General features: G+C 47.8%; 1 protein-coding gene, 2 long non-coding RNA genes and 1 other non-coding gene across 20 annotated transcripts in view; 3 read left to right on the top strand and 1 right to left on the bottom strand.

The window, feature by feature from the left end:
- Positions 1-14,767, top strand: part of LOC107075705 (centrosomal protein of 164 kDa) — a 28,165-nt gene extending 13,398 nt beyond the window's left edge. For 4 of the 5 annotated variants that reach the window (XM_069183111.1, XM_069183113.1, XM_069183114.1 and 1 more), the window contains 19 exons: positions 148-234; positions 880-968; positions 2,315-2,746; positions 3,535-3,666; positions 4,254-4,449; positions 4,943-5,038; positions 5,997-6,119; positions 6,331-6,474; positions 6,969-7,052; positions 7,228-7,296; positions 7,411-7,796; positions 8,155-8,370; positions 8,640-8,802; positions 9,572-9,679; positions 10,488-10,590; positions 10,671-10,940; positions 12,301-12,367; positions 13,215-13,337; positions 14,478-14,767. In XM_069183111.1, coding sequence (XP_069039212.1) covers positions 148-234; positions 880-968; positions 2,315-2,746; positions 3,535-3,666; positions 4,254-4,449; positions 4,943-5,038; positions 5,997-6,119; positions 6,331-6,474; positions 6,969-7,052; positions 7,228-7,296; positions 7,411-7,796; positions 8,155-8,370; positions 8,640-8,802; positions 9,572-9,679; positions 10,488-10,590; positions 10,671-10,940; positions 12,301-12,367; positions 13,215-13,337; positions 14,478-14,574 — 2,985 coding nt within the window. In that variant the 3' untranslated portion in view covers positions 14,575-14,767. The remainder of the gene's footprint in view (positions 1-147; positions 235-879; positions 969-2,314; positions 2,747-3,534; positions 3,667-4,253; positions 4,450-4,942; positions 5,039-5,996; positions 6,120-6,330; positions 6,475-6,968; positions 7,053-7,227; positions 7,297-7,410; positions 7,797-8,154; positions 8,371-8,639; positions 8,803-9,571; positions 9,680-10,487; positions 10,591-10,670; positions 10,941-12,300; positions 12,368-13,214; positions 13,338-14,477) is intronic. The other variant, XM_069183112.1, reaches the window with a different exon arrangement.
- Positions 1-16,194, bottom strand: LOC107075708 (uncharacterized). The gene is made up of 5 exons (XR_001477215.2): positions 16,002-16,194; positions 14,398-14,535; positions 2,214-2,642; positions 853-868; positions 1-208 (listed from the first exon to the last, which is right to left on the bottom strand). It is a non-coding gene; the product is annotated as an uncharacterized lncRNA (long non-coding RNA).
- Positions 15,601-18,929, top strand: part of LOC138224913 (uncharacterized) — a 20,244-nt gene continuing 16,915 nt past the window's right edge. For 8 of the 13 annotated variants that reach the window (XR_011183387.1, XR_011183384.1, XR_011183382.1 and 5 more), the window contains exons 1-2: positions 15,604-15,986; positions 16,515-16,704. This is a non-coding gene — a long non-coding RNA (uncharacterized lncRNA). Of the gene's footprint in view, positions 15,987-16,342; positions 16,470-16,514; positions 16,705-18,929 lie in introns of those variants that run through there. The other 5 variants (XR_011183383.1, XR_011183393.1, XR_011183394.1 and 2 more) reach the window with 4 other exon arrangements.
- LOC138224924 (U4 spliceosomal RNA) lies at positions 18,561-18,701 on the top strand. The gene has a single exon (XR_011183422.1). It is a non-coding gene; the product is annotated as a U4 spliceosomal RNA (small nuclear RNA).

An 18,929-nucleotide genomic window follows, 5' to 3' on the forward strand; every position in this document is an offset into this window, starting at 1 on the left:
CACATCAGACATGCATGGTGTTTTATTGGCATAGCATGAGCAGAGTCCCCCGCTCTGAGCTCGGCAGGACTCCCTGTTGGACTGGTTCGTGCTGGCACCTGTTGGGTCCAGCTGGGCAGGTAACCTGGTGCCGTTGTGACTCTGCAGAGCTCGGCTGGGTTCCAGTCCAGGGTGTTCGAGCAGGTGCTTGACGTGGAAGATCTCTCCCCTGCCCCGGAGGGTGCAAGGACACTGGTCAGTACACCGTGCGGCACTCTGACAGCAATGCACACGCATTGTGCTGTCAAGTCTATACTGTTAATACACTGCCTTGTGAATCTCTGTACTGTACTTCTAATACACTGAAGTGTAAGTTAACCGCATGCTTTGTACTGGACCTACACTGTCATATCTGTGCTTCACATGCTGGATTATACTCAGTCACACTTGTGGCTCTACGTACCATACTTCCAACTGTCTAGTAGGGGTGGCATCCTGGCCAAATTTCCCAGTGGCCCTTACCAATCATGGCCTCCTAATAATCCCCATCTCTGAACTGGCTTCATCACTCTGCTCTCCTCCCCACTGAGAGCTGGTGTGTGGTGAGCGTTCTGGCGCACTATGGCTGCCGTCACATCAGCCAGGTTGGGCTGCACACTGGTGGTGGTGGAGGGGAGACCCCATTAGCTGTAAAGCGCTTTGAGTGGAGTGTCCAGAAAAGCGCTATATAAGTGTAAGCAATTATTATTATTATTAGAAGTACTGCATTCTGTTTTATCTTGCAGTTCTATATTGCAATGGACAGCAGCAGAACAGTATCGTACAGTATGGTGCTGTGCTGTGGTCGAGGTGGAGCCACACTGTGTGACTTACCTGCCTTTCCTGACTGCTGTTCTCCAGGACAAGGACGTCACAGAAAGGCAGGAAGAAGGGAGCATGAAAATGAAAGAGGAAGATGAGAGGAGGAAGAGGGCAGAGGCAGCAGAGAGGTACTCAGCAGCTGACTGATGCAAAATCCAGTATTTCCCAGTGTTCAAAAGATTCAGATGGACTGTGATCAAGTCTTAAATATATACATTGCTTTTTATTGTATCTCTTGCCTGGTACCCTTTTACTTTGGTTGTCTTATTACAGTATGTTGAGTTATTGTAGACACCAGTGTTCTGTATTATATATAATTTACTGTTAAGTTTTTTATAGATCATTGAATGTTATTGGACTTGGATAAAGCTGTCGGCTAAATACAAATCCAGTAACTATCAAAAGTCACCCCACATGGTCATTTTCACATTTTTTATGTTATGGAACCCAGGCAAGCTCTGGTCACTGATACAATTTTGAATCATAATGTATTTGGGTTTGTTTTGTCATTGATAGACCCGAAACACTCTATAACATCAAGGTGAAGACAAAGTTCTATGGAACCTCCTAAATTATGTATAACACAGAAAATAGGTGCTTGTGTAGGGATTCACCACCCTTGAGCCAATATTTGGTAGAGGCACCTTTCTCGGTAATTACAACCATGAATCTTAGATCAGTCTCTGCTAGTTTTGTGCATCTGGACAGTGTACATCAATTTTGGTCCATTCTCCTTTCCAAAATAGCTTAAGCTCTCTTAGGTTGGATGGAGAACATTGGTGAACAGCAGTTTTCAACTCCTACCACAGATTCTCAATTGGATTGTGGTCCAATCAATCCACACTCTGTTGATTTTAGTTGCTCCAGTGTGCCTTTAGCTATATGTTTTGGGCCATTGTCCTACCAGATGATGAATTCTAAGCCCCAGGTCTCTTGCAGACTGCTGCAGGTTTTCCTTCAGGATTCCTTTGCGAATCCTGGATTCATTTTGCCTGCCGTCCTCACAAGTCTTCCAGGCCGCGACGCCAACGTTTTATATCATATGATCTTGAGCACAAGAGCTCACATCTGGTCTTCTCTATGACTTACACTCCCGTATCTCATATGAGCGCACATGACAAACAGGAATATAAACATATCTTGACAGTACATTTATTTGTCACGTTTTCGGAAGTCCAGAACACTGAAGGAAATTGTATTTTAAAATATTATGGACAAAGCATATTAATAACTGACCACATATCAGGCACTTTATCCCGAATGGTATTAAACTGCAGGTGGAAACTTATTCAAATATTTTCAAATATTTCAGTGTATTTTAAAAGCAATATCAGGAATATAAATTCAGGGTATGTTCCTGATATTTCACATACTTAAAGATACAGCATCTTCGGTCGACACAGACCAGTGCGCACAGTTGTCAGTAGGACGTTGCCTGCCTGACGTTCTGGTCTCCCTGTGCTGTGCTTCTTAGGCGGCTGAAGGAGGCAGCGAGGACAGAGACGGCTCCAGAGACGAGGGCCCGGAGCCCAGTGGCTCAGACTGCAAGTGGCCTTGAGTCCGAGTGCAGTCCCGGGGAGGAGGGAGGCAGCAGGAGCCGGAGGAAGAGGCCAGAGATGGCGAGAGGCAAGCCAGTCACTCCAAGCAGTCAGCACAGCCACAGCTCCGATGAAGATCAGGGGCTGGAGAGGCTGGCCCCTGCCTCCTCCTCGGAGAGGAAGAAGCGGGAGAGGTCGGAGGTCCGCCTCGCCGAGTTCGCGGAGGAGACGGAGCAGAAGCTCGAGGCGCGACGAGCCAGGGCCCTGCAGGAGAGGCGGGAAAGGCTGAGCCGCCTTGCAGAGGAGCTGAGGAAGGAGGACGAAGAGGAGGAGCGGAGGCTGCGGCAGGAGAACCAAGAACGGATCAGGTTGCGCACACACTCGGGCTGACCCACAAGCACACTCTCCCCGCCGCCGGGCCTGATGGCCCCCCCACTCCCCTCTGCCGGACCTAAGGCCCCCCTGCGCTCCCCGACGCCGGGCCTGAGACATGCTCGCACTCCCTGATGCTGGGCCTGAGGCCCCCCCCGCACTCCACGCCACCAAGTCTAACACCTGGCCTGAGGCCCCCCCCGCACTCCCCGACACCGGGCCTGACGCTGGGCCTGAGGCCCGCTTGCGCTCCCCGACGCCGGGCCTGACGCTGGGCCTGAGGCCTGCTTGCGCTCCCCGACGCCGGGCCAGATGCTGGGCCTGAGGCCCGCTTGCGCTCCCCGATGCCGGGCCTGACGCTGGGCCTGAGGCCCGCTTGCGCTCCCCGACGCCGGGCCAGATGCTGGGCCTGAGGCCCGCTTGCGCTCCCCGACACCGGGCCGGACGCTGGTCCTGACGAACACTCCCCGACGCCAGCAACAGGGAGCGCAAGTGGGCCTCAGGCCCGGTGTCAGGCCCGGCGGAGAGGAGTGCACTCGCGCTCCCTGACGCTGGGCCTGAGTCCCACTGGCGCTCCCCGACACCGAGCCGGACGCCCGCTCGTGCTCCCCGATACCGAGCCGGACGCACACTGGCGCACCCCAATACCGTGACACCGACACTCGCGCTCCCTGACACCGGGCTGGACGCTGGTCCTGACTGGGACCGGTGTGTTTGTACTGTGTGTTACAGATCTGGTCCGGTGTGTGCACGCCCTGTATGAGGGTTTGTAATATTTTCACAGGGCACTGAGAGAGAGGCTACAGGGGGAAAGAGAGGAAGAGGAGAGAAGGCTGAGACTGGTGTCTGAGGAGAAACTGCAGGACCTCAGACTCTCCACACAGACACAGAGAGAAGCTCAGGAGCAGCACCTCAGGTCAGCCACTGCATCACGAATGAGAGATACGCCAGCAGTTACCACTGATGAAACCTTAACGTGCACACTATGATAGAAGTATATAATAATAATAATAATAATGTTGCTTTATTAACCCTTTACAATTTCTTGCATTAGGAATTTCTTTTCGCATACCCCAGCTTGCTCTCCATAAGACACACAGACAGAGAGAAGCTTGGGGTCAGAACCAGGGTCAGCCATATATATGGCGCCCCTGGAGCAGTTGGGTTTAAGGGCCTTGCTCAGGGGCCCAACGGAGTAGGATTCCTCTGCCGGCTGCGGGATTTGAACCGGCAACCTTCCAGCCACAGGCGCAGATCCTGAGCCACAGAGCCCCCGCTCCGCCCAATATGTAATAAAACTAATATTATATCAGATTAGATTTACATAATGTGTCTTATGTTGTATGGCTATACAGGGTGAGTAAATGGTTTTAAATTGTAACTAATAGCTTGTAATAAAGCTTTTCATAGTGAGCGTATTAATTAAAGCCAATTTTCTGCCTCCCGGGTCTCTCTAAGTGTCGCCCTGTCTCATTTATTTGTGCGTCTGTGTCTGCGAGTCAGGGAGGAGGGCGAGTCGGCTCTGCGGGAGCTGAGGGCAGCCCTGGAGGCAGACCGGGCCGCCGAGATGAAGAGGCTGGAGGAGCACCGGCGGCAGGAGCTGGCAAGACTGCGGCGGGAGGCCGAGGAGGAGCTGAGGCAAGAGAGGCACAGGCTGGAGGCCGAGAGGGAGGCACAGCTGGAGGCAGTGAAGAAAGAGGTGAGAACGCAGCGCCGAGGAAGGCTTTTCTACACACAGCCCATCCACTTAGAGGGGCGATCCTCACCCCAGGCCAGGACTTTCCTTTTGTCTGAGGTCCGAGTCTTCTGAAAAACACAAGTTTCTTGTGCACGTCTTTCCGAAAATATGGTTCTCTGCATAGTTTCAGTGGTTAAAATGAAGGGCTTCCTTAAAGTTTTTTCCGGGGTAAGGGAATGTATGGTTTTATTTTGACCTGTCAAGAATATAAGAAAGATCACAAACAAAAAGAGGCCATTTGGCCCAACCAGCCCTAATTGATTAAAGTTATTAAGTTATTGATCTGTAGATCCCATCCAGCTATTTCTGGATATAAGCCAAGGTACTGGTTTCGACAAATTGAGCTGGGCAGCCCTTCCCGACTCGAATGTCGATGTGGCTCTGCGCTGCGCGTCCGCCCCATAATCGAAGTGAAACACTGAATTGCACAGCAGTAACACTCTGTGGTGTGTAGCAGGGGAAGATCGCTCAGGAACTGAGCCACGAGAAACAAGAAGAGCTGCTGAAGCCCCAGCACGGTGGACAGCACCTCTCTACCTACCAGAAGGAGGTGAGCTAATGCTACTGACACGCAACACTCAATCCGATACACACCCTGACACACTGATATATTCATTTTCATACACTCACGTCCACACTGACCCACACTGATACACTCCCAAATGCACTGTGAGAAACGTCCTGAGCTTTATCTGCACATTGAGTTAGGCTACCACCAGATACAGCAACAGAGTGGTTCTAAATTTTAATATGTTTTGCCGATGGTGTTAATATGCTGGACCGATTTGCTCTCATTCCAGAAAACAATAATAATTGTTAAAGTTCAAGCACTGAGAATGAGATTGCTTTCAATAAGTAAGTATATACCTCAGCTTTTGAGCTGAAAACCCCGGAATCCCTAGTTTGTTAAGAATGAAAAGGGAAAAGACATCATACTACTGCAGGAGACATGATGTCGGGTAGACAAGTCCACCAACGGTCCCCCAGGCTACAAGGAGATCATTGTGTCCTGTGTAACAAAAGTGATGGCTGGGATTCTGGGGGATCATTGTGTGATGCAGAGCAGAACCGATTGACTCCATACAGCCTGTGAGGAGAGAAGACTCATGTGTTTGGCTTAAAATCAGTAGAAATATCATCACATATCACATTTGTCACACCACACACTGATCACCTCACTCTGCTGCAGCAACAACAGTTCCAGCTACAGCTCTGTCAAGGGCTGGGCCTGCACATCGTCAAGGGCAGGAACAGGGGGGGCTGTTTGGGAAGGTTCACTTACAGCTCAGCTCTGGGCAGGGGTTTGGTGAAGTACGCTCTCACTGATCTGGACCCCCTCCTCTGTACGAACGTTCACTGTGACACTACAAACGCCAAATTGTACAAACTGTGTGTGTGTGTGTCTTTCTGTCCCCAGCTGAGTCACGTGTCTGTGTCTGTGTGTCTCTAGCTGAGTGAGGTGTGTGTGTGTCTGTCCCCAGCTGAGTCACGTGTCTGTGTGTCTCTAGCTGAGTGAGGTGCTGAGGGAGGTGAGGGAGGAAGTGCAGAAGGAGCATGACAGGAAGTTGGAGCAGCTGAGAGAGGAGCACCGCCACACTCTGCAGGACATCCGAGAGAAGTACTTGGAGGAGGTGAGGCACGGAGTGAGGTAAGGGGGAGAAAATGGGAGGAGAAAAAGTGGGGAAAATAGACAAAGAGAGTGGAATCTAAGGGAGTGATAATGACACAGGGATCAGCTTTGGTTGTCTTTGAATGTTTGAACAGAGGAAAGTGTAATCACAGAGGAAAGGCACGATACTAAAGCACAGTAAAGCCAGCGGGTGTCTGTCTGCCTGTCTCCAGGAATGCAGGCAGAGAGACGGGTTGCTGGGAACCCTGCAGGAGGAAAGAGAGAAGCTGCTGTCCAGCCATCGCAAACAGCTGGAGGAGCTCTGCTCACAGCTGGACGCACAGCTGCACGACGCCCGTCAGGCACACAGGCACAAGGTCCGTTAGGCGGGCATGCTGGGAAGCCTGTCGGGAGGCAGGGGTTGCTTTTGTGAGGCTTCATTTCCATGGAATGTGGGAAACTACTTTTTAGGGGAAGTCAGGTTGATGTTTACCATGGCGGTGCAAGGTCAGGAGACAAGGCCAAACAGTAGTATAGTTTGCTTTAGTTCTTAAAGTGGTAAAAGTGCATGTACAGTGATGTCACGTTGTAGTTACATTGTGTTCAGTCCTGTTGCTGTGTGGGTGCAGCATGTACTTATTTGTCAACAATCTATCATCGATATATTATATCATTGGCCATTTGAGTGTTCATGTTCAGTATTGATTAGTATATCATCAGTGTGTGCAGTATCGATGACGGTACATTGTCAGCAGTGTGCACAGCATTAACAACACATTACTTGTGCCTTCTGTGTTTAGTGGTGTGCAGTGTGGGTGATAGTGTATGGACAGTGCTGTGTTGTGTGCTAACACTGTCCTCTCTGCTTCAGGAAAGTGAGCTTCAGAGACAGGGGGAGGAGTTGGAGCTCAGGGCCAAAGAGCTGAAAGCCAGGACTGCAGCTCTCCAAGCTCAGGTACTGACGGAGGGGTTCCAGCTGTGATCGTTTTCTCTCTGTAAAACACTCTGAAGCACCTTACAAATCACATACTCCCTAGAGACGATAATCTTCTCACGTGGCCCTTTCAAATGAAACTCACTGCAGCCCTGCTCTGACACTGCGGGGGCTGCCCCTGCTCTCTCTCCTCCAGGAGGAAGACTTCAGGAGCAAAAGGGAGCAGCTGGAGGAGGAAGAGGAGCTGAGGGAAAGAGGCAGGCAGGTGAGTCTGGTCACCCTTCATCACCGGCCTCATTATTGTAATGCTACTGCTTCTCCTCCTCCCTCTGGGCCAGCGCTGTCTGGACACACAGCATTCCACTGTGTCACTGTGCAGGAGAGAGACCGGCTGAGGGAGGAGAGAGACCGGCTCCAGGCGCAGGGCCAGCGGCTGAAGGAGGAGAGAGACCAGCTCCGGGCACAGGGGCAGCGGCTGAGGGAGGAGAGAGACCGGCTGCAGGAGGAGAGAGACCAGCTGCAGGAGGAGAGAGACCGGCTCCAGGCACAGGGCCAGCGGCTGAAGGAGGAGAGAGACCAGCTCCGGGCACAGGGGCAGCGGCTGAGGGAGGAGAGAGACCAGCTCCAGGCACAGGGCCAGCGGCTGCAGGAGGAGAGAGACCAGCTCCAGGGAGAGGAGACGCGACTAAGAGAGGAAAGAGACCAGCTCCAGGCACAGGGCCAGCGGCTGCAGGAGCGCTGCGACAGGCTGAACGTGTTGGCCAGGTAGGCCGAGCCTGTCAGCACAGCAGAGTCTGTCTGAGAGGACCTGCTCTCCCAGGGTGCTGTTCTGTGTGTCATTGAATTGCACTGTAAATGCAGTAAGTTCTCTAAACGAGATGGCATTTACTGCAGGTACCAAAAACGTTTTGTGCTGTGGCTTGGCATTCAGCACTGTCCCTTCACAGAAGCTTTTTGTGTGGAGTTTACAGGTTCTCCCTGTGTTATGTGGGTTTTTACTGCATGCCCTGGTCTTCTTCCACTATCCAAAGACATGCTGCTTTTCAGGTCTCTTGTTATGTGTTGTGAACAGTTTATGACTGTTTTCTATTTTATTCCTTAGTGTAATTTTATGTTTTCGCAGTGATGAGAAACATGGTGATGCCAGTAGACATACAGCCCTCCTTACTGAAAGTGAGGGAAAGTGCCTACAGCCTAATTGCAATGTGGAGCCCCCTGCTGGCCGGGAAAGAGCTCTGCAACTGAAGGACCTAGAGGTGTCCCCTCCACCCCCTGCGGCCGCTAGCTCGAACCATCACGACTCTGAAAGAGAGGGAGACTCGGAGCTTAGCATTGATGAGTATGTACCCAGATGTCCACGTAGGTGTGGGTATCTATGTCTCGCCTGAAAGTCTTGCCTCAGCCCTTATCAACAATCTGTTGGACTATAATTCTGCCCCTTTCCTCCTCTTCCCTCCACATGGTGTCCCTTTCTCTCTAGCCCTAGCCTCTCTTCTCCTTCCTGTCCCCTTCTTTCTCCTGCTTCCTTCCTCTGTGCTACTCTGCCTCTCCTCATTCTCTCTGTCCCTCCATCTCCTAACCCTCTTCTCCCCCTGGTCTCTCTCCCAGGGTGCGGCAGTATATCTCCGCCGAGGGGGCGTCCCTACAGAAAGCCCGTCGTTTCCTGGAGAGACAGAGCGGCTCTCTGAGCCAGAGGCAGGCAGCTCTGCGGGCGGCTCGCACCACCTGGAGCCAGGAGCCCGCGCAGGACCTCCACAAGAATATCCAGCGGGTGAGCACTCCAACCTGGCCAGACACCTGTCAGATTGCGTTAGACAGTCTGTGCTTGGGCTTTCTGAATTTGGCTTAATATTCCGCCGGGGTCAAGGTAAACACGTCTTTTCAGGGCATGATAATATGCATGATTTGAGCATATTTTAATTTTCACGTTCCATTAGGATTTGGACTAATTGTCTAGGCATAGTTTGGCCTCTGGGATTCGTGCAGCTGGAGTTTACTTTCCAGGTGGGCTGCGGAGCTCACAGGCCTGCTGAGCGGACTCTCTCCGAGAGGTCCTGCAGGGCTACTGTAGGAGTGGCTCGGCCTGCCGCAGTGGACCCAGTATGCACCGAGCTTGTTTCAGTGTGGAGTGGATCTGGGGAACTGGCCCAGTTCTGAGACCTCCAGCTGTAGGTCCTGTTCAGATCTGGTCCTGTTCATGGCAGTGCAGATTCTCTGCTAGACCACACCCTTCGCCAGCAAGGGCTGGCTGGTCTGCGCTATTGAACATTTTCAAACAGGTTTTTTAGTTTATTTGGTTGTATTAATTTTTAATGCATTAAGAGAACTTCAGTGAAAAGCGTATCGGGAAATGTGAAACGAAATTGGTCATTTTTGTTGTGTACTATCGAAATCTGTACTTCAGATTAAAAGATTCATACGTGGCAAAAGTATAGAATTTCAGATTTTTGGTTTCTGGGTATTATTTTGCATACACATTTAGCCCTGTGAGAGGATCAATTGTTAAATCATTGAAGCATAAAAATATGAATCCTTTGCAGGAGGTCTGTCACCTGGAGCAGCTGAAGGCCACAGTTCAGAGAGGCCAGGCTCTCCTGCGCAGGAAGGAAGAAAGACTGACCCAGCTGGAGAGCTCTCTCACAGAGGAGGTACACTACACACCTGCTGGCTCACTGAGCATACCAATACCTGAAGATAGTATCAGACTGACTGAGAGTATATGCATTGTACACACTGATACCCACAGACTGACTGCGAGTATCAACACTGTGCATATCGATACACATGTGGGCTGACTGAGAGTATAATCGCTGTACATACTGATTCACATACAGGCTGACAGAGTATAATCACTGTGCATACTGATACACATACAGGCTGACAGAGTATAATCACTGTACATACTGATTCGCATACAGGCTGACAGAGTATAATCACTGTGCATACTGATTCACATACAGGCTGACAGAGTATAATCACTGTGCATACTGATTCACATACAGGCTGACAGAGTATAATCACTGTACATACTGATTCACATACAGGCTGACAGAGTATAATCACTGTACATACTGATTCACATACAGGCTGACAGAGTATAATCACTGTGCATATCGATACACATGTGGGCTGACTGAGAGTATAATCACTGTACATACTGATTCACATACAGGCTGACAGAGTATAATCACTGTGCATACTGATACTACAGGCTGATTGTGAGTTTTGTATATACAGTATACTATGCATACTGATATACACACAGGGTGATCGAGTGTATATACACTGTGCATACTGATACACGCACGGATGGACTGAAATTCTATGCAGTGTGCACATTGCCATGCAGAGACTGACTGAATATTTAGTACTGATGTGAAGACACTCAAAATACGAGACAAGTACTTTTCTACACTAATTCTTAGCAAAAGAGCTCTCCTTTCTTCCGTCTCCCAGCTGTCGGATGAGGACACAACAAAAGGGGTTGCTGAGAAGAAGATAGTAACTTTTGACCTCAGCGACTCTGAGATCAGTAGCATTGACCTTCCAGAAGCCTCAGGTGAGAGAGACTGATGGAGTGGGAGACGGATGCAGTGATGGACGTTGAACAGTGCTGAGACTTTTGTTGTCATTTGCCAGGCAACCAGGCCCCAGGTTCTCTGACGGCGGTCCCTCCGAAGGTGCAGCACCTGACCGAGTCCCTGCAGCAGATTTCTGGCCAGCTCAACAGTGTGTTGGAGGCTCTGGGGACCCTGGCACTGCGACAGGCCCCAGTGGCCACCTACTCTCCCCTGTCCCTGCCGCGGGCCACAGCTGCTCCTGCCTTGCCCACCTGGGCCTGGGCGCCCTCCCCAAGCTCCCGCGTCCTGGAGGACAGCCTGGGTGGCCGCTGGCACAACTTCCTGGCAGGTTAGGGTAATACAGTGCTCTGTGTGAGGGGTTAGGGTAATACAGTGCTCTGTGTGAGGGGTTAGGGGTATACAGAGCTCTGTGTGAGGGGTTAGGGTAATACAGTGCTCTGTGTGAGGGGTTAGGGGTATACAGAGCTCTGTGTGAGGGGTTAGGGTAATACAGTGCTCTGTGTGAGGGGTTAGGGTAATACAGTGCTCTGTGTGAGGGGTTAGGGGTATACAGAGCTCTGTGTGAGGGGTTAGGGTAATACAGTGCTCTGTGTGAGGGGTTAGGGTTATACAGTGCTCTGTGTGAGGGGTTAGGGTTATGCAGAGCTCTGTGTGAGGGGTTAGAGGTATACAGAGCTCTGTGTGAGGGGTTAGGGTTATACAGTGCTCTGTGTGAGGGGTTAGGGTTATGCAGAGCTATGTGTGAGGGGTTAGGGTTATGCAGAGCTCTGTGTGAGGGGTTAGGGTTATGCAGAGCTCTGTGTGAGGGGTTAGAGGTATACAGAGCTCTGAGTGAGGGGTTAGGGTTATGCAGTGCTCTGAGTGAGGGGTTAGGGTAATACAGAGCTCTGTGTGAGGGGTTAGAGGTATACAGAGCTCTGTGTGAGGGGTTAGAGGTATACAGAGCTCTGAGTGAGGGGTTAGGGTAATACAGAGCTCTGTGTGAGGGGTTAGGGTAATACAGAGCTCTATGTGAGGGGTTAGGGTAATACAGAGCTCTGTGTGAGGGGTTAGGGTTATGCAGTGCTCTGAGTGAGGGGTTAGGGTAATACAGAGCTCTGTGTGAGGGGTTAGGGTAATACAGAGCTCTATGTGAGGGGTTAGGGTAATACAGAGCTCTGTGTGAGGGGTTAGGGTTATGCAGTGCTCTGAGTGAGGGGTTAGGGTTATACAGTGCTCTGTGTGAGGGGTTAGGGTAATACAGAGCTCTATGTGAGGGGTTGGGGTTACACAGCTCTGTGTGAAGTATTTCAGTCTAACAGTGGAACTACATATTAATTTAAAGAAAATTAGCAATTACTAATTGACAATTAGCTGCTTTAAAATATAAAACAATAAATATTTTTAGTTTTAATACACCCTTTGTATTTGATGTTCTAAAAAAAAAGTTTGTGCACTAAACTGTTTTAATATCCTTATCTAGTCACTGTAAGGAAGGTTTTTTTTTAAATATTGATAAATCAATATTATATTAAAATATTGAATATAAGAGTTTAAGTGTTGTTTGTATAGTTTCCAATGTTTTAACTTTGCTGTTAATTAACAGTTCAATATAAAGAGTAATGCCAGATGACCAGCTGGAATTAACACAGTCTACATTTAGCAGTTCGTTTTCACTGACCCTGCAGTAAGGTGTGTCCGTCTCTTAGGGAGCAGCATGGAGACAAGTGGACAGCCCCCTCCATCTGGGAGCTACCCAGGATACACCTCTGCCAGGTACAGTACCTTCCGTTCCCACTGTGGTGTGACCCTGTCCGTGTTCCTGTTAGCCAGTGTATTAGTGTGTCGGTTCAGTGATACAGTTTACTAACACTTCCATAACACTGGTGATGTGGGGTGGCCTATGAAGGTGCCTGGAGTGGGGCTTTCCAGGACCAGGGGTACAGACCCTACTTTACAAGGACGTTTTTCAGCAATCCACTGGAATTCAGTTTCTGGCCGGAATCAATCAACATCAGTCTGTCGCCTAGTTTACAAATGGCCAAACAAAGAAGAAAGATGTTTTATAGTGTCGTACATGGATTAGCCCATTGGTTTCATTTTTATTTTAGTTTTTATTGGTCAGCAATTGGGTTTATTGAAAACGGCACACAGCTCTGCACCAGAGCTGGCTAGAAACCTAACCTACATGTGTAGTCCCTGGGCAGGACACAACCAGCAAGATACAAGACATCAAGAACATATCAAGACATAGCATATAATAAATAGGAAATAGATGTTACAAATTGTGAAATGCACAAAATATTGGCATGCTGAATTAATACATTTGTCCGAGATTGTAATAGTCGCATTAGAAGACGATCAATGTCGACTAACAGTCAAAAGTCATCAGAAGATTAATGATTACAAGACTGATTTTGTCTAAGGCATGATTTTGTTTAGGGTTTGCAGTAACTTTTCAGTATGTATGTTTGTCATGTATCAGTGTGCTGGTGCTGCAGTGCATCAGTTAGACAGCTTATCTCTGTGTTAGAGTATCAGTGCGTTGTGATGTCGTATTGTGTGCCAGCATGACCGCTTGTCTCTCCAGATGTCAGTGACGGTGTGTGTGTGTGTTTCTCAGTGATCAGTTGCGCAGTTTGAGGTTGGTCCAGCAGAACACTACAGAACCAGATGGCCAGCGGCTCCAGGGACTGATCAACTCCAACAAAAGATGGCTGGAGAGTCGCAGGAAGGACCCCAAGGTGTATCCTCACTCTGATGTGACACGCTCGCATATACCTGCATCGATTACAAATAATGGATGTACCTCCTACAGTCACACTTATATCAATTAACTCGCACACAAACGTCACACCATTTCACGGTTCTGTACCAAAATTTGCTGTATCCTAAAGAGGGTTTATCTAAAAATATTGATATTTTGCTATAACCTAGCAGACGGATAACTACAGAGTTTAGGTCAATGAGCAGCTGTTTTCCAAGAAGTGGGATGCTATTACGTGTGGGGCTGTGGGTGAGGGACGCACCTCTCCTCCAATCGGTGTGGGGCTATGGGTAAGGGATGAACCTTTCCTCCAATGGGTGCAGGGCTGTGTGGGTGAAGGACATGCTTTTCCTCCAATCATTGTGGGGCTGTGGATGAGGGACATGCCTCTCCTCCAATCAGTGTGGGGCTGTGGGTGAGGGACGTGCCTTTCCTTCAGTCACTTATCCTCCAGTACTGGGCTATGCTACCTGTATTGTGTTAACAAATAATAGGAATAAAGTGGATGGAAGGTGGCCAGATCAGAGGAGTCTGTCTACGCTTCCTCACTCTCCCCAGTGTGTTATCACTAGGCTGGTAGCTGTGAGCCAAGACATAAAACACAATTGGCTATATTAATTCGGGTGGTTACAGCAAAAATAATTGGCAATTTTAAGGGAAACGGTCAGTGTCTATTCTAGGATCTTTTTCAAATGTGTTCAAAGACAGTGCTGACTGAACGCTGTTCTAAAGACTGTAAAAAGTGCAGTGCCCTGTGTTAAAATATTGCCAGCTGCTATAGGCTGTACTTGCATATACGCAGTGCTAATCAGGACAAACGTACTGTACCTCCCAGATGGCTTTAGAGCAAATCCTGCAATTTCCATGTTGCAAACCTGAAAACTTTGTGTGAAATAATAATCTGTATTAATTGGAAAATAATTTGTTCTGTTCTCTAATAGTACAGTTACTCCAACTTCGAGTCACCCACAGTTTAAATTTAATCCTGGTCTCACTTTCATAAAATCGCCATGTTCTCGACACCACTACTGTCAAATACCTCTGCTGTTGTCGTGCTGGTTTTCTGATTTGTTGTGGGGTTTTTTTTGGAGTGGCTTTTCCTTAAGCTGTCATCCGCAGGCCTCTGTTCCCACGCTCGCAGAACCCCCCTTCCAGGAGTGGCTTAGTCCAGTTGGGCCTGGATGAGAATAACCAGATAAAGGTCTACCATTACTGAGGGAGAGCGAGCGAGCGAGAGACTGCGATGGAATAAGCGCAGACCATCGGATCGTCTCACTGCACTGTTACAGCAGCGCCCTCTCCCTACCAGATAGAGAGAGCTACATCTTCGACATTCCCTATATAGCATTGTAAAGTTCACAATGTATTTTTATAACACAGAATTTGAAATAAAAGTATATTCCTAAGAATTGTTTGCTCCCCATTTTTCATCAGGTAAAGGACCAGTCAACCTTGGGCATACTGTAAGTAGCAGTAATGTATCCAGACCCATGCCGCTGCCCACACCAGGATGGCTGGTGTGGGGAAGGAATCTGGCAGCATTTTTTGTAATTGAAATTGTAACTTTATTAACTAATTTATTTAACTAATTGTACTTGAGGCCCGGCTGGCACTAGGGTGGGAGACCCCCCCTCTGGAGGACAAGAGCTGTGCCTCAGATGGGTGACCGGGGCGACGGGGTGAACGGGGAGCCAGATCTGAAGAGAACAAAGATTTTTCGAAAGGGATTTGTGGAAAGAAACCTAAAAGATTGAAATACAAATAAAATAACGGAAACGTAATTATTTCAATTCACAGAAAATATGTATTCTGATTTATTTCCATACATTTCTTAAAATGTACTAATACATCAAATACGTTTACAAGACCGTGAAAAGTGAATTCCAATCTCGCCGGTCGTCACAGAGTTCCTGTGCTGCTGCCCTAGAGCAGTGATGTCACTAGTTAGCGTCTTTCCGATTGATACACCCATGAGGTGAGTAACTTTAAGCATTATTAAGCCTTAGATACATCGAACTACATGCTTATGAACCTTTCCGCCTTATAACTGGCCTGAGTGTTAGAAATGAGGGCTAAAAGCCGTTTTTTGTCATTGGATCGGGATACATTGTAGACTACTGGTACGACTAAAGTGGTCCTGAAATGTAAAACTTCACAGCTGTGTGCGGGCTACGAGAGAGGGGATCAAATGAAAATCACTCTGGTTAATTAAAATTGAGGAATAAACATTTAACAAACCGTAAAAGGGGGTTAACAGAAGAAAGCAGAAGCAGTGGGTGAGCAGACCCTGTGCCGGTTTGGGGTTTGGTGACGCGAGTTTAGAACAGGTGTTCCGAGTCGCTTTGCCTCTCGGACACGCAGGATAACAAACCGAGCTTTCGCAGGAGGTTGGATTCTGTTCATTTCTAATCGCCACAAACCCTCCGATTTCGCCCGCAGTTTTGCGAACTAAATTCCGGACGAGTTAAAACGGGATTATCTGGAGATTGTGTCCAGCTCTGAGCTCAAAAGGAACGAAAATATCATTGCGGAACCCAGTGGGAGACCAGCTGGGGTTGTGCTCAGGACGGTGCAGAAGGCGGAGCATCCTTGCCGTTCTGCAGAAGAACACTTTAAATAATCTAATCAGTAAGTATACTCAACTGCAATTAGTCTCGAAACAAACGCGTCACGTCCTAGCCGCTTGTATTGTCATTGAGGAAGGATCCAGATTGACACGGAGATCCTTCACACGAAGGAGCGAGCATATCGCCGTTTTGGCTGTATGCATGAGTTACGTTTGTGTCAGCAATAGTGTAAATGGAAGTGCTACGCCATTTCAGTGGCTACATTTGTAGCGCTTCATCTGCAGTAAGGGCTTTTTTTTTAATTGATGATTGTGGATCTTCTCCGTGTGAGGTAGCAAGACAAGTCACAGGCGCGTTGAGCGACGACTGCCTGTTCATGACACCGGCGTTGGCAGCGCGTTACAAAAACCCCCAGCTGATACGTGGCCAAGAGCTTTAGCAATTTTAGGTCTTAAACTGAATTGAGATTAATATAAAAGGTGCTAGCTCGTGGGAATGGATGTGGTCTGCAATTAAAAAAAAAACATTCGTAGCTCTAAAAAAGGTAAGATGAGGGAACTTCTGTAATAGATCTTTTTTTTTATTTCAGTTTCATCGCTGTCCCTCTGACCTTTGGGAGTTTGCTTGCCTCTCGCGTGGTCCGAGTGTCCGTTTAAGAGCCACACCGGCACTGGGCGTGACCGGTCAGACCCGGCCTTGCTATTGACCGAGTCTATTGAAGAGACTTTCCGCCTCTTTCACCGCTGTTATTATTGGACCAGAGCCGCAGATACCAGAAGGTTCGTCGGAACTGGCGATAGTTCGTTTTTCTTTAACGTGCCCTTACATTTGCCTACACAACTGTACCCCCAGAACCCCAGTATCCCTGCCTTTCCCCGAGAAACCCCAAGTGTAGAGTCCCGCCGCAATAGGAAATGCAATTAATCTGTTCAATCAACACCCAGCTGTGGCAGAACACTTCCACCCAATTTAAAGGTTTTTCGTTCATTTTGGTTCTCTTCACTCCCCGCGATATCTGAAAATTCACTCTCGCACACTACAGATTCCACATGCGTCACCTACAATACAGCTGCTGACTATGAATCAATAATCAACACGTTTATTGATAAACTTCATTATGAACAGTTGTGGTGTGTCCGGAAGGCAATGTTAGTTAAATATTACAATAATGTTCAAACGAAATTCATCACTGAGGGACGATTTTCGGGAACAAGTGTTCTGGTGAGTCCGCTGCAGAGTTTAACCCATATGAAGAGATGGTTTAAGCTGGTCTTCTGCTTCTGTAACATGCTAGAGGGCGGTAGTTGTTACTGTGGGTTCGTTGTAATCGAAAATAGGTTTAGAGCTGCAGACTCATTTTATCGGCCAAATTCGTTGCAATTGGTTTTAAACTGGCGCATTAAGCTAGCACAGAGCTGCTGACTAGGTGTTGAACTCCAGTTAAATACGCTGCTTTCAGTTCGTTGGAATTGACCCAAAATGTTTTTTTTATCTTGTATCTTGTATAAATGCACGTTAAAGTTTATTGAAGAGCTCTCTCATTTCTTTCTATATTTTGATTTTCGTCCTAACAGAAGTTAAAGCAAACCCAGTTTGTGATGAGGGGGGACTTGTAATAAAAAAATATGATTAACGATCTTATATTTTAGTCCAACTCAAATAAAAACGTCAAATTGATCTCGCTGTTGCGTATAAATCTGTTCCGAAAATGTTCAATGATTGAGCTCATGAAAATTGGTTGGGCGGCCGTATAGACTGAATTATTAGACATTGGTTTTAAAGCGGCTTTAAAAAAGGTAAAGAAAAGTTTTACCATCTGAAGGGCTGTTTGCTGAAGGCTAAACTAGTACCCGCCCTGCACACAAAAAGGGCTTTTCAGGGTTATTTTCTTTTGTTATAGTCGGAACAGTCTACATTCTAGTATAATATAATTTTGTAAAATTAAACGCTACGTTTTGTCCAAAATAATATTTAAATGTTTCACTGAATCGTAAAGCTCCGCTAATCAAGCAATTGTCAGTGAACACCGGCATCGAGACATTTTTATTTTTATAGTCGCTTTGTTGTCTTGCCTGTTTTTAAATCTATACTCTTAAAGAGACCTAGTAAAGACTAAAGTCTGTAAACTAGCGAACACCAAAGAAATCGGCCCTCGATCTTTGTCTCAATCAGTCAGCTGTGAAATAAGAAAACTATTTTCAGTGTTGTATTAACAGCCTTACGTTTTCGGTTTGAAGACGTTTAGGTTGAAATACAATTTTTATTGACTAGCTTCCAATTAGGCAGAAATACTACATCGATTTATAGCTGTATGAAAAAAACGCCTTCGGCCACAAAGGGTTTCCCTTCTTCCGGTTTTGCTTCTTGCCAGCAGTCTGACGCGCAAGATGGCGACGTAATACAACCTTTTCACCCGTCATGCTCTGCGCTCACTGTATTTCTTGAGCAATTCTTATTAAAGCAATTAAGAGCTATATTAACTAAGAGCATATAAAGATAGCTGACAGATTAGGACTCCTTGTTATTTTTGGTTTGTAGACGTTTGCAGAACTTTCTGATGTGCGAATGAAAACAAACACCATAATAGGGGGCTCAGCGGGCAGAGTCCCGGTCCTGGCGGACGGGGTAAGTCGTCAGCTTTGCGCAGTGGCAGTATCGTAGCCAATGAGGTTTATCCGAGGCGCGATTATTGCTAGTTGAAAACTTTTCCCAATACCCCGCCGTGACGACTTGAAATATAGTCGGCATTGGCAATTTTTGACAGTCTCTCAGGAGACTGATAATGTGGTTAAAAAACAGAACAAGCATAACATTGTGTATCCTTTTTTGCTGCATTTAATTAGGATAGGTGTCAGATAACCATCATCTTATTTGGAGACGCGGTCTCTTGCAACAGAATCTAGCTGGACCATCATTTTTTCTGGACACACCGTGAGCCACAGTCTTCCGACACGGAACCCAGCTGGACCTTGAGCCCCTGTTAGAGAGGGACAGGAAACCGACT

Source organism: Lepisosteus oculatus, chromosome 23 (genome assembly GCF_040954835.1).
Source record: "Lepisosteus oculatus isolate fLepOcu1 chromosome 23, fLepOcu1.hap2, whole genome shotgun sequence".
Taxonomy (NCBI): domain Eukaryota; kingdom Metazoa; phylum Chordata; class Actinopteri; order Semionotiformes; family Lepisosteidae; genus Lepisosteus; species Lepisosteus oculatus.